This window comes from Triticum aestivum, chromosome 2B (genome assembly GCF_018294505.1).
Source record: "Triticum aestivum cultivar Chinese Spring chromosome 2B, IWGSC CS RefSeq v2.1, whole genome shotgun sequence".
Lineage (NCBI taxonomy): Eukaryota > Viridiplantae > Streptophyta > Magnoliopsida > Poales > Poaceae > Triticum > Triticum aestivum.
The window spans coordinates 363308999-363322730 of NC_057798.1; the positions used below are offsets into that span (position 1 = coordinate 363308999).

The following is a 13732-nucleotide window of genomic DNA, read 5'->3' on the forward strand; positions in this document are numbered from 1 at the left end:
AGGACAAAACAACAGATTTATCATGGTGAGGTGAGAGAAAGCGAGAGAGGGAGAGGGAGAGGGAGGAGAGGGAGAGAGCGACGCCTTAGGATTAACCACATTCAAACATGTTTTGGTTTGTGTGAACACTGAGTCCACCGCCGGCAAGGGTGAGAAGAAGGATAAGCGGCAACACAAATATGATGCCTCTTTAAAATAAAGAAAATGAACCTATTTGTGGTCTTGAGTGATGGTTGTTGAGTTAAGAGTGTGTTGTGCTTTTTCTCCCGTTGCAACGCATGGGCTCTTTTGCTAGTTAATCATAATTGATGTAGAATCACCAACATATTTTTACATCCGTAGCAACAGACCGGCTACAAGAAAACTGAAAAGTGTTTCCGAACAAAAAATCAGACAGGAGCCGGGTTTCGCCGGTAACACCCGTTGCCCCCGTTCTCCGTTGAGTCACTGTCCTAATAAATCTAGCAGCCAGGAAACCATCGGCAGGAGGGCGGCCCCAGTTGCACGCACGCACGCACCCACCCCACGCACGCGCGCGGGTGAAATCTAGGTCCGAATCCGTTCCAGTCCCCGTCGATCACGCCCCGTGAGGCGGAAGAACTTTCGCGGCGAGGAATCCGCCGGAGGCTCCCCGATTTGCATGTCCGGGGCTCGGTGGAATCGGAATGCACTGGTGCCCCGGAATCGGGCCGCGGGTGCGCTCCTTCCTGCGTGACTACGACGCGCTCCAGTCCTTCGCCCTCGCCCTCATATACCTCCAGGTGCGCACGCGGTTCTTTGCCCTCAGCTCGATCTGATCGTCTATCGCTGGTTCGGGCGCGGTTCTTTGTTGTTGCTGTTGTTATCCGTGATGGGGAGCTCGTGCGCGGAGAAGAGGAGGGAGGGAGCAGATTTGAGCGCGCTGTATTCTTTTTACTACCGTGCACGGGCTGCGGCCTTCTGGTGCCCCCATGGTTTACCCTAACTAATCTAGTTAATGATGATGCTAGCGGTGTCAAACTACCTAGGATGAACAAGTTCATAATGCAGTTTAGATGGGCTTCAGATCGGATTGTTTCTTATGCGTGGCGTAACCTTAGGAAGAGAAGTGAGAAGTTTTGGTTCAGTCTGGTGTCGACTCAAGTTTGGGGTCATTGCAATAATTCACAGGTTTAGTGACAACCATGTGCCTTAGCTCGTGGGTTTGGACTTGCCCAACATTTTTGGTGTCCTTTTATGTTCCATTTGGCCAGGTCATTTTATTCAGATGCTAGCCTGGATGGGCTTCATGTATTTCTTACAGGAAAAGATGACTTATCTTGCTCTGATTTCTTACTAGCTCTAGGTCATATTAGACCAGAATTCACTGCTTCCAAATGCCACAGCCAGATATGAAATGAAAACTGTTAAGTTGTTTTAAACTTTGAATGAGGCAATAAGCAAGGAACATTTCTTGAAAGATTATGAGGATTTAGTCAAGCAATAAGGAAGGCATATAAGTTTTTTTTGAGGCCAGGAAGGCATATAAGTATGTCTATACCATTTCAGTTTCTATTTCCAACATAGCGTTCACGGATAAACGAAATGAAGTTGGAGGCCCACCACCACCAACAAAGCCTTTAATCCCAAACAGGTTGGGGTAGGCTAGAGCTAAAACCCATAAGACCTTGAAACAAACTCATGGTTCTGGACATAGATAGCCAACTTCCACGCATCCCTGTTCATGGTTAGTTCTTTGGTGATATTCCTATCCTTCAGATCTCTCTTTACGGGCTCCACTCTTGACATTCCTGCGCTGTATATGCCCAAACCATCTCAGACGATGTTGGACAAGCTTCTCTTCAAAGTGCTAGCCCAACTCTTAACACGAATATCATCATTCCGGACCTGATCCTTCTTGTATGGACACACATCCATCTCAACATGCGCATTTCTGCTACACCCAATTGTTGAACATGTTGCCTTTTAGTTGGCCAACAGCCGTACAACATTGCAGATCGAATTGCCGTCCTATAGAACCTACCTTTTAGCTTTTTGTGGCACTCTCTTGTCACAGAGAATGCCGGAAGCTCGGCGCCACTTCATCCATCCGACTTTGATTCGATGACTCACATCTTCATTGATATCACCATCCTTCTGCAACATTGGCCCCAAATATGATGGATAAGTCTGTGTACTAGGGTCCTTGTGGGGCTGCAGCACATGGTCCTTGTGGCAGTTAGGAGGATAAAGTCCTGGACTATCAAGGACTGGCTGTTAGGATAGAGTTCTGTTCTTGACCATCAAGGACTGTCAGTTAGCATCTTAGACTAGCATCTTAGACTAGCATCTTAGACTGGCATCTTGGCAGCATCTTAGCATATGCCTTGGCTGGCTAGCAGCCTATAAATATGTATCCCCAACCCCTCGGGTTGGTATGGCATTGTGTGAGAAATAAACCAACGAAAATTGTCCTAACTCTCCTAGTGTCATCCACATCTATCAATGCTCAGGCTGAAAGGTCTAACAAGTGGTATCAGAGCCTCGTTAACCTGCACCCTGAGCATTTCCTGTGAGCAGCCCAAGTCGGTAGCAGCAGCTGCTCCGTCTGCCTCTGGTTACCTTCCTCCCTCCGGACTGTCGAGCAGCAGCTCGTCTTCATCAGCCTCCTCTTCACGCAACAGCCCCCCTGCAGCGAGCCATGTCTGCAGGTCGCTCTCAGCACACGGCTACCTCGAGCATGCGGCGCCGGCAAGAGGCCGAGCGCGCCGTGGCAGAGGAGCGTGAGCGAGCGGCTGTAGCAGCGGCTGCGGCGGCGGCAAGAGTGTCGAGGCTGGCTGCAGCGGAGCTGGCAGCAGCCAGAGCGGAGGTAGAAGCAGCCAGGGCGGAGGTAGAAGCAGCAGCAGCAGAAGCAGCCCGTGAGGCTACGGCGGATGCCAAGGCACTCCGCGGCAGCCCCGGCAGCTCCAGCAGCTCCGCGCCTGCGCACGACGGCGCCGACGCAGATCGCGCCAAAGTGGCGCAGGAGCGGACGGCGCAGTGGGCAGCCGAGCACGCCCGCGCTCCAGGTGGAGGCGCGCACCGCGACGGCGGCTGCAATGACCAGGACCGCGGCCTCTACGAGGTCCGGACTGTGGTCAGGGATGTTGGTTCCAGTGTTGGGTGGCCTACCCTCACTAAAACCAACTACGTCGAGTGGGCCGGGATCATGAAGGTTAGGCTCCAGGTGCGGTGCATGTGGGAGGCAGTCCAGGACAGCAACGTCGACCACCTAGAGGATCGACGGGCACTGGACGCCCTCATCGCCGCAGTCCCGCCCGAGATGCAGTTCTCGCTTTCCAACAAGCGGACTGCCAAGGAGGCTTGGGACGCCATCGCCGCAGCACGCATCGGCAGCGACCGTGCTCGCAAGTCCACCCTGCAGGCACTTCGTAAGGAGTGGGAGAACCTGGGTTTCAAGCCAGGTGAGGACGTTGATGACTTTGCTCTCCGTCTCAACACTCTGCTGCAGAAGATGGTGAAGTTTGGCGATGCCACCTACACCGAGGAGAGAGCTGTCGAGAAGCTTTTCTGGTGCATTCCCGAGAAGTACAAGCAGATGGCTCGCTCGATCGAGTCGTTGCTGGACCTCTCCACGATGACGATCGAGGAGGCGATAGGTCGACTCAAGGTCGTCGACACCGACGAGCCACAGCCCCCCTCGGGGCCCGTCACCACCGGCGGGAAGCTGCTCCTAACTCGGGAGCAGTGGGATCCCAGCCTTGGTGACAGGAAGAAGGGGGAGCCTTCCTCCTCGACGGGCGGCCGCAAGCGTGGCAAGCAGCGTAAGGCGCGAAGAGGCCCCCCGGGCAGGGCACAAGGACGTGCCGAAGGTGACGCCCGCGGAGGCGCCAAGGACGGCGCCGCTGGCAAGCCCAAGCCGGCACAAGACAACAGTTGCCACAACTGTGGCCGGTTTGGCCATTGGGCCAATGAGTGTCGGCAACCACGACAAGGCCAGGCTCACGTCGCACAGGCGAAGGAGGAGGAGACGGCTCTGTTCATGGCGCATGCAAGCATTGAGCTACCCTCGGCGACTCCAGTCGCAAAGGCTTTCATCCACCTCGATGAGCCAAAAGCACACGCTCTTCTCGGCGATGGCTCCGGGAAGGACAAGGCTACGGGGTGGTGCCTCGACACCGGCGCCACCCACCACATGACCGGTCGAAGGGAATTCTTCGCCGAGCTCGACTCTGATGCGCGAGGCTCCGTCAAGTTCGGGGATGCCTCCGCTGTGGAGATAAAGGGCGTCGGCTCCGTCATCTTCACCACCAAGATGGGAGAGCACCGGCTGCTCACCGGTGTCTACTACATCCCCGCGCTAAGGAATTCCATCATCAGCTTGGGACAGCTGGATGAGAATGACTCACGCGTGCTGATTGAGCATGGGGTCCTACGCATCTGGGATCGCCAGCGTCGCCTTCTCGCCAAGGTGCCCAGAGGTGAAAATCGACTCTACGTCCTTGATGTGCAGGTGGCACAACCGGTCTGTCTCGCTGTCCGTCGAGACGACGAGGCGTGGCAGTGGCATGAGCGCTTTGGGCACCTTCACTTTGAGGCCCTGAAGCGTCTAAGTGCCAAGGAGATGGTGCGAGGCCTGCCATGCCTCGACCATGTGGAGCAGTTCTGCGACATCTGCGTACTGACAAAGCAGAGACGACTCCCCTTTCCCCAACAGGCGAGTTTTCGGGCTAAGGAGAAGCTGGAGCTCGTGCACGGAGACCTGTGCGGCCCGGTGACGCCAGCCACACCAGGAGGTCGACGCTACTTCCTGCTGCTCGTCGACGATCTCTCCCGCTACATGTGGGTGATGATCCTCGGCAGTAAGGGAGAAGCGGCGGACGCCATCAGGCGCGCGCAGGTTGGTGTGGAGGCGGAGAGCGGCCGCAAATTGCGCGTGTTGCGCACTGACAACGGCGGCGAGTTCACGGCGGCTGAATTCGCGTCGTACTGCGCCGATGAGGGCATCCAGCGCCACTACTCCGCGCCGTACAGCCCGCAGCAAAACGGCGTCGTCGAGCGGCGCAACCAGACGGTTGTGGGGCAGTTCTGCGACATCTGCGTACTGACAAAGCAGAGACGACTCCCCTTTCCCCAACAGGCGAGTTTTCGGGCTAAGGAGAAGCTGGAGCTCGTGCACGGAGACCTGTGTGGCCCGGTGACGCCAGCCACACCAGGAGGTCGACGCTACTTCCTACTGCTCGTCGACGATCTCTCCCGCTACATGTGGGTGATGATCCTCGGCAGTAAGGGAGAAGCGGCGGACGCCATCAGGCGCGCGCAGGTTGGTGTGGAGGCGGAGAGCGGCCGCAAATTGCGCGTGTTGCGCACTGACAACGGCGGCGAGTTCACGGCGGCTGAATTCGCGTCGTACTGCGCCGATGAGGGCATCCAGCGCCACTACTCCGCGCCGTACAGCCCGCAGCAAAACGGCGTCGTCGAGCGGCGCAACCAGACGGTTGTGGGGATGGCTCGGGCTCTCCTCAAGCAGAGAGGGATGCTGGCTGTTTTCTGGGGAGAGGCGGTGCTAACGGCCGTCTACATCCTCAACCGCTCTCCTACTAAGGCACTCGACGGCAGAACTCTGTACGAGGCCTGGCATGGGCGGAAGCCGGCGGTCTCTCATTTGCGGGTCTTTGGCTGCCTTGCGTTCGCCAAGGAGCTCGGCCACATCGGCAAGCTCGACGACAGGAGCACTTCGGGAGTCTCATCGGCTACGCGGAGGGCTCAAAGGCCTACCGCATCCTCGACCCAAAGACACAACGTGTGCGCACAGCGCTAGACGTCGTGTTCAACGAAGGGCGAGGGTGGCAATGGGACAAGGCGGTGGACGACGGCTCGACGCCGACGTATGACGACTTCATTGTCGAGTACGCTCACTTCAAGGAAGCTGGGGGAGCAAGCAGCTCCTCTTCACCGGGCACGTCTACCCCGGCCCCCAAAACTACATCGACTCCGGCGCCTGCTACACCGACGACACCACAACCGGCGATGCCGCATACTCCAGCCCCGGCGGTCGCCACTCCGGGCTCGTCTTCATCAGCACCAGCTCACGCAGAGCACAACCCGATGAAGTTCGCTTCCCCGCTCACTCACGACGAGGAGCGGGTCGACGCATGGTATGGAGGTGAACAGCTGCGGTATCGCACGATGGATGATCTACTCGGCGACCAGCCGGTGCCGGGACTGATGCCACGTGACCTGGAGGCGCAGCTACAACTCGCGTGTGAGGACGGCGAACCACGGTCCTTTGCAGAGGCCGAGAGAGATGCGGCATGGCGCGCCGCGATGCAGTTGGAGATGGATGCGGTCAAGCAAAACCGCACCTGGGAGCTCGCTGACCTCCCCCGTGGTCATCGCGCAATCACCCTTAAGTGGGTGTTCAAGCTGAAGAGGGATGGAGCCGGCGCCATCATCAAGCACAAGGCTCGCCTGGTGGCCCGAGGCTTCTTGCAGCAGGAAGGAGTCGACTTCGACGACGCCTTCGCTCCCGTGGCACGGATGGAGTCCGTGCGACTTCTCCTTGCGCTGGCTGCCCAGGAGGGCTGGCGTGTCCACCACATGGACGTTAAGTCGGCATTCCTCAACGGCGACTTGAAGGAGGAAGTCTACGTGCATCAGCCACCTGGGTTTACGATTCCCGGCCAGGAGGGCAAGGTGCTCCGCCTGCGCAAGGCTCTCTATGGCCTGCGGCAGGCACCCAGGGCGTGGAACGCCAAGCTGGACTCCACGCTGAAGAAGATGGGTTTCGAGCAGAGCCCGCATGAGGCTGCCGTCTACCGACGGGGGAGTGGAGGAAATGCCCTGCTGGTGGGCGTCTACGTTGACGACCTGGTGATCACCGGCACCAAAGGTGCAGAGGTGGCGGCATTCAAGGAAGACATGAAGGCCACGTTCCAGATGAGTGACCTGGGGCTCCTCTCCTTCTATCTAGGGATTGAGGTGCACCAGGACCACTCCGGGATCGCGCTTCGACAGTCCGCCTACGCCAAGCGCATCGTTGAGCTAGCTGGGCTCACCGACTGCCATCCAGCTCTCACTCCGATGGAGGAGAGGCTGAAACTGAGCCGCGACAGCACGACGGAGGAAGTGGATGCTACGCAGTACCGACGCCTTGTGGGGAGCCTTCGCTACCTCACTCACACACGGCCGGACTTGGCATTCTCCGTCGGCTATGTCAGTCGGTTCATGGAGCGACCAACGTCGGAACACCAGCAGGCAGTGAAGAGGATCGTCCGCTACATAGCAGGGACCCTCGACCACGGCCTCCACTACCCTAGGTGTCCTGGGGCGGCACACTTCGTCGGGTACAGCGACAGCGACCACGCCGGCGACATCGACACCAGCAAGAGCACGAGCGGGATCCTCCTCTTCCTCGGCAAGTGTCTCGTGAGCTGGCAATCAGTCAAGCAGCAGGTGGTGGCCCTGTCCAGCTGTGAGGCTGAGTACATAGCGGCCTCCACCGCCTGTACTCAGGCGCTCTGGCTTGCTCGATTGCTTGGTTTCTCGTTCAAGACACCAGAACGGTGCAACTCCTGGTGGACAGCAAGTCCGCCCTGGCCCTGGCAAAGAACCCCGTGTTCCACGAACGGAGCAAGCACATCCGACTGAGGTATCACTTCATCCGCAGCTGTGTGGAAGAAGGGAGCATCGAGGCGAGCTACATCAACACCAAGGATCAACTCGCAGACCTGCTCACCAAGCCCCTTGGGAGGGTCAAGTTCCTCGAACTTTGCTCCAGGATTGGGATGATTCAACTCTCCCACAAGACGACGTACAAGACTTAGGGGGAGAATGATGGATAAGTCTGTGTACTAGGGTCCTTGTGGGGCTGCAGCACATGGTCCTTGTGGCAGTTAGGAGGATAAAGTCCTGGACTATCAAGGACTGGCTGTTAGGATAGAGTTCTGTTCTTGACCATCAAGGACTGTCAGTTAGCATCTTAGACTAGCATCTTAGACTAGCATCTTAGACTGGCATCTTGGCAGCATCTTAGCATATGCCTTGGCTGGCTAGCAGCCTATAAATATGTATCCCCAACCCCTCGGGTTGGTATGGCATTGTGTGAGAAATAAACCAACGAAAATTGTCCCAACTCTCCTAGTGTCATCCACATCTATCAATGCTCAGGCTGAAAGGTCTAACAAAATATTGGAAGGTGTCCTTCAAGGTACCACCTGTCCATCAAGGCTAACCTCCTCGTACCTAGACATCACCTCATGTACTAAGCCTAAAATGTTTCAATTCCAAAGTTTGTCTCCATAGCTCTAACTTTCTATTAACCCCAGTCCAACTATCATTGACTAGCACCACATCATCCACAAAGAGCATACACCATGTGATATCTCGTTGTATATCCCTTGTGTCCTCACCATCATCATGTCAAAAAGATAAGGGCTCAAAGCTGATCCTTGGTGTAGTCCTATTTTAATCAGAAAGTCATGAGTCTCGCCATCACTTGTTTGAAGACGTGTAATAGTTGGAGACCCACCAAGTGGATTAAATCAAATGTAATCGCTTTGGTGCTGTCTGTTAGAACATGGTTGTGTTGTGTGTAGTTACCATATTGTATAGGCACTTCTTGGCTTATTTCCCTCATGTGTATATGCACTGGCTGTTGGCTCCGTTCAGTACAAGAAGCTTATTTTGTAACATGGTATAAGAGCTAGGTTAGGTTCTCAACCGCCACCGCCCCTCACAAGGGAATCCCCATCGGGTAGGCCCACAATGACATTTGACCTAGCTAAAGGACAAATGTGATGGGCCAGTCGGTGTGAAGCACTTGGTTGGATGGGGAGGCCAATTGGGTACAATAGAAAGCTAGCCAGTCGAATACAACGGAAAGCCAGTCAGTCGGATCATGAGAAGCTAGTTAGTCGGATCAAGAGAAGCCAATTAGTTGGATCACGGTCATCCGGCAAGTCAAAGGACGCGCAATAAAGGCAGACGTTACCACGATCACCACTAAGCATTAACTCGGGTGTTACACTATGTAATAAGTAGCTATAATAGGCGGCATTCAATAGGCCGTTACTTGTAGCATTAATTCAGATGACTGTTCACGCTTCTAGCCATGTTGAGCCTAAACAAGGCATGGTTGAGGCTTCTTGCCAAGGATTCACACCATTTGTAATTCCTATACACATAAGAAAAAGCACATCAGGAGTAGGGTGTTATCCCTTAGCAAGGGAGTCTGAACCTGGGTAATAAGCTTTACGCCCTCTCATACACAACCATACACGTACAACTGAAATACCCATGACAGTTGGCACACACCGTGGGGCCTAGCGTCAGTTGGAGCTATGGTTCAGATTACCTCTTCTACAACCATCAACGACGGACTGGTTCATGGGTGTGCCATCCATTTTGGCTCGTTGGACTTCCTCACTGATGCGGGAGATATCCCATGGTGGCTCTTTGCGGATGATGTGGTGCTAGTTGACGATAGTCGGACGGGGGTAAATAGTAAGTTAGAGTTATGGAGACAATCGAAAGGGTTTAGGCTTAGTAGAACTAAAACCGAGTACATGATGTGCGGTTTCAGTTCTACTAGGCGCGAGGAGGAGGTTAGCCTTGATGGGCATGTGGTGCCTCAGAAGGACACCTTTCGATATTTGGGGTCAATGCTGCAGAAGGATGGGGGTATTGATGAAGATGTGAACCATCGAATCAAAGCCGGATCGATGAAGTGGCGCCAAGCTTCTGGCATTCGCTGTGACAAGAGAGTGCCACAAAAGCTAAAAGGCAAGTTCAACAGGACGGCGGTTCGACCTGCAATGTTGTATGGCCCTGAGTGTTGGCCGACTAAAAGGCGACATGTTCAACAGTTAGGTGTGGCGGAGATGCGTATGTTGAGATGGATGTGTGGCCACACGAGGAAGGATTGAGTCCGGAATGATGATATACAAGATCGAGCTGGGTAGCACCAATTGAAGAGAAGCTTGTTCAACATCGTCTGAGATGGTTTGGGCATATTCAGCGCAGGCCTCCAGAAGCTCCAGTGCATAGCGGACGGCTAAGCGTGCGGAGAATGTCAAGAGAGGTCGGGGTAGACCGAATTTGACATGGGAGGAGTCCGTAAAGAGAGAGATTGGAGTATCACCAAAGAACTAGCTATGGATAGGCATGCGTGGAAGCTTGCTATCCATGTACCCGAACCATGAGTTGGTCGCGAGATCTTATGGGTTTCACCTCTAGCCTACCCCAACTTGTTTGGGACTAAAGGCTAAGTTGTTGTTGTTGTTGTTGTTGTTGGACTTCCTCACTGATGGTTCGGCATCGTGTCCCGATGCCTTGCTCAAGGAGATCGCGTTGTCGGAGACCGGGAGTCTGCACTAACATGTCAACATCGCTGACATTTTGTGCCTGCAAGATTCGGCTTCATACCGGCTGACCGATCAGGTGCCCAATTGCGCCTGAGGCGTTCCACAATTCCTTGGCTAGTCCATGCCACAATCGGCGTTCGCAAGATCCAGTTCCGCACCGGTTGGCCGATAGGTGCCCCAACGGCGCTTGAGGTGTTCCACAATGCCTTGACTCGTCCATCCTTGTCTCGTTTTTGGCATGGTCAACTCTGACTCGCTATACTCCATACTGGAGTCTTGCTCCGACGGGGAAGAAAGTTCTGATAGCCTCGCCTCTATGGCAAGTGTCTTCATGGGCAACATCGACGTCAATGATGGCGGCGTGCGCAACGATGGTGCGCGCGACGACGACACACGCAAGGTGCTGGTAATGGCTGGGCCGACTTAGCTTCGATCGTGTCAAGTTCCAGTCTCCCTAGCCAGAGACAGCAACCTTCAGGCCCGCTCAAACGCCAAGTTGCTCCACGTGAGATCGACAAAGAGGCCATGAGGTTGAATCAATTCAGCCGTGAAGTACTTGTACCAGTAGTACTAGTTGTAGCGCAGTTATCGAGATCTGATTGATAAATAGAATTATGCATCCAAGCAATTTGATCCCTAGTCGGCATGCCGAGTACTACTTGCTTCGAGTACTATTTCAGCAGCCGAGTACTACTTCAGCCGAGTCGCAGCAGCCCAATCTGAGTTGTGCTGCCAAGTTGCAGCCAACTAGTACTGCGGTCTAGTGATCCGATCTCCAGCTGCTGCTCCATGCGAGATCAACCAGAAGAAGTAGCACCAAAGTACTAGTGTGAGCACAAATCCCAAGATCTGATTGCTACTCACGCAAAGCACCAGCCGGGTTCAGTACTACTAAACACAAAGCGTCAACAGAATGGGTTGTCACGCGTCCAAGCTTCAGCTCCATCACAGACCTTGACACTGGTCGTCAACGAGGAACCACCATCGAAGGCCGCCACCAACAAATGGAACAATCACTTGGGAAAGTTGTGTTCGCATGAATCATCAAGGATTCTGGAGTAAGAGGATGATGAAGCCGAGAAGGCGAGAATGAAGTCTAAGCACTGCTTCAACCGCAAACTTAGACAAAAAAGCAGTCGGCGGCACAAAATAGGTAGATGACCATGTGCTAGCCAATCTAGTCCGCATGTTCGGATGAGGACCTCCTCTTCGAGGATCCAGCACCGCCGCTAAACTCGTCTTGGAATCACCACTCCTTGAAGCCTCTGAGCGGGTCTCCGATATGGAGGTTGAGAGGGGTAGCGATAGATTGAAGAAGAGGATAACAACGTAGATCAGTTTTCTGCGTGTGCATATGCTGGAAGGGAGAAGCCACCACCAGTGGAAAAAGGGGCCGGCGCCAACAGAAGAATAGAGGAACCATGCAACGGCCCTAAACTGACCTGCTTGATCCTCTGGGAGATCAACCAATAAGCGTTGAAAATGAAAATAACTCAGCAAAGATGATATATGGAGCAGCAAGGCGGGCACCACGGGAGAGGAAGATGATGGAGATGAACATCCGGTGACCAAGTAGAGAAAGACATGGATGGGGGAATTATTGGGAACAAAAACAAGACCACCATCTGGCAGCATAATCCCCAAACCACACGAGAAGGGGGCATATCTAGCCAGATAGAACAAGGGAGGTTATTTGTAGAGAGGAACACAAGCCCAACCTGGAGATGCACGTCGCCGGGAACTAAGAAGTGACGCCAGATCTAGTTCGACACCGAACCCTCCAATCCGATTCGAAAGTCCTCAAACAGGCCATAAAGGACGCATAAACATGTGGATCTACAAAGGGAAGGAGGGCCGAGCCCCTCTATCTCTAGCCGGATGAGTCGATGGGGAGGAAGGGGAAGGGGCGAGGATGCGTCGGGAGGATGGCGAGTGAGACCAGGAACAGAGACTGAGACTGGATGGAGGAGAGAGAAAGAGAGGAGAGAAAATGAACATCATCTCGTAGTCAAGTGCTTCAAATTTATAAGTTGTTCGCTACCCTGGTTTGCACTCTGTATGATTCCTTCATCTGTTCAGTTTTTCGTGCTGATTCAGCTGGCGAGTACCTATCACGTGCGCTTCGTGGTTTCTTGCAAAGGGTTCTCTTTATTCACACTTATCCTCATGCTCACACTCTTTTGCTCCTCTATGTTGATGACATGATTATCACAGGGGATGACCACCAATTCGTTGATTTTGTGAAGAAACGTTTCCATGAGCAATTCTTGATTACTGATTTGGGTTATCTTTGCTACTTTCTTGGATTTAGGATCATTTCTTCCCGTGAGGGCACATATCCCTCTCAAGAGAAGTACATCCAAGTTCTTCTCACTCATGCCTATGCCTGCTTCACTGATCAGCGCACGGTTGACACTCCTAATGAGTTTAGTCTTCATCTTCGTCCTAGTGCGGGTGAACCCCTTGCGGGTCCCAATCGCTGCTGTCATCTTGTTGGGAGCCTTGTCTATCAAGGCATCACTCGTCCTAACATTTCTTATGTTGTGCACATTCTGAGTCAGTTTGTGTGACAAGCTTAATAGTAATGATAGACTACTCATGTCAATAAGGTGCACATTCTTTTTCGGAAGTCCACCGAAAGGAACCTCAAAGTTAAGCGTGCTTGGCTTGGAGCAATTTGAGGATAGGTGACCGACTAGGATGTTGATCTCGGGTGCGCATGAGTGAGGACAAAGTGTGCAGTAAAGACTAGTGTTGGTCTGTGGGGCCAGTCTAGATTCTAGGTGGTAGCTAGGCGCAACGACCAGGAAATGGTGGGTGAACCGCTGGGTTTGGCTGGGGTGTTACAGTTTGTCTTTGCTCCCACTCAACTTCACTAGTCATCTTCTTCATGCTCTTCGTTCTTCGTGGTATTGTGACTTGTCGCCTATTCTTCCCTCGCTCCAGCTTCAGCTTCATGCCTACTGTGATGTGCCTGAGCTAGTGATTACAATGATCGCTGCTCTCTCTCTGTGCCTATTGTGTTTTTCTTGGGTCTCTCTAATTGCTTAGAATACCAAGAAGCAGACCATTGTATGTATCTCACTCCAGTGTTGAGGCCGAGCTGTGAGCTATGGCGTCCATGATTGCAGAGATCACTTGGCTACGGTGTCTTGTTCAGGACTTTGGTGTTTCTACTGCTGCAAGTACCCCTTTGCTCTCCGACAGTATTGGGGTGCTCATCATTGCCCGTGTCCTGTGAAGCATGAGCTCACCAAGCACATCGGTGTTGATGCCTCATGCGTTCTCAGGTGCAAGAGGACTGTGGCCCTTCAGTATGTTCCCTCGGAGCTTCAGCTTGCTGATTTTCTGACAAAAGCTCAGACACGGTCACAACACAGCTTCTCCCTTTCCAAACTCGATATCCAAGA

General features: G+C 53.7%; 1 protein-coding gene across 2 annotated transcripts in view; it reads left to right on the forward strand.

The window, feature by feature from the left end:
* Positions 1–440: 440 nt before the first annotated feature.
* Positions 441–13732, forward strand: part of LOC123044934 (uncharacterized) — a 25063-nt gene continuing 11771 nt past the window's right edge. The window contains exon 1 of one of the 2 annotated variants that reach the window (XM_044467812.1): positions 441–761. In XM_044467812.1, coding sequence (XP_044323747.1) covers positions 666–761 — 96 coding nt within the window. In that variant the 5' untranslated portion in view covers positions 441–665. The remainder of the gene's footprint in view (positions 762–13732) is intronic. The other variant, XM_044467813.1, reaches the window with a different exon arrangement.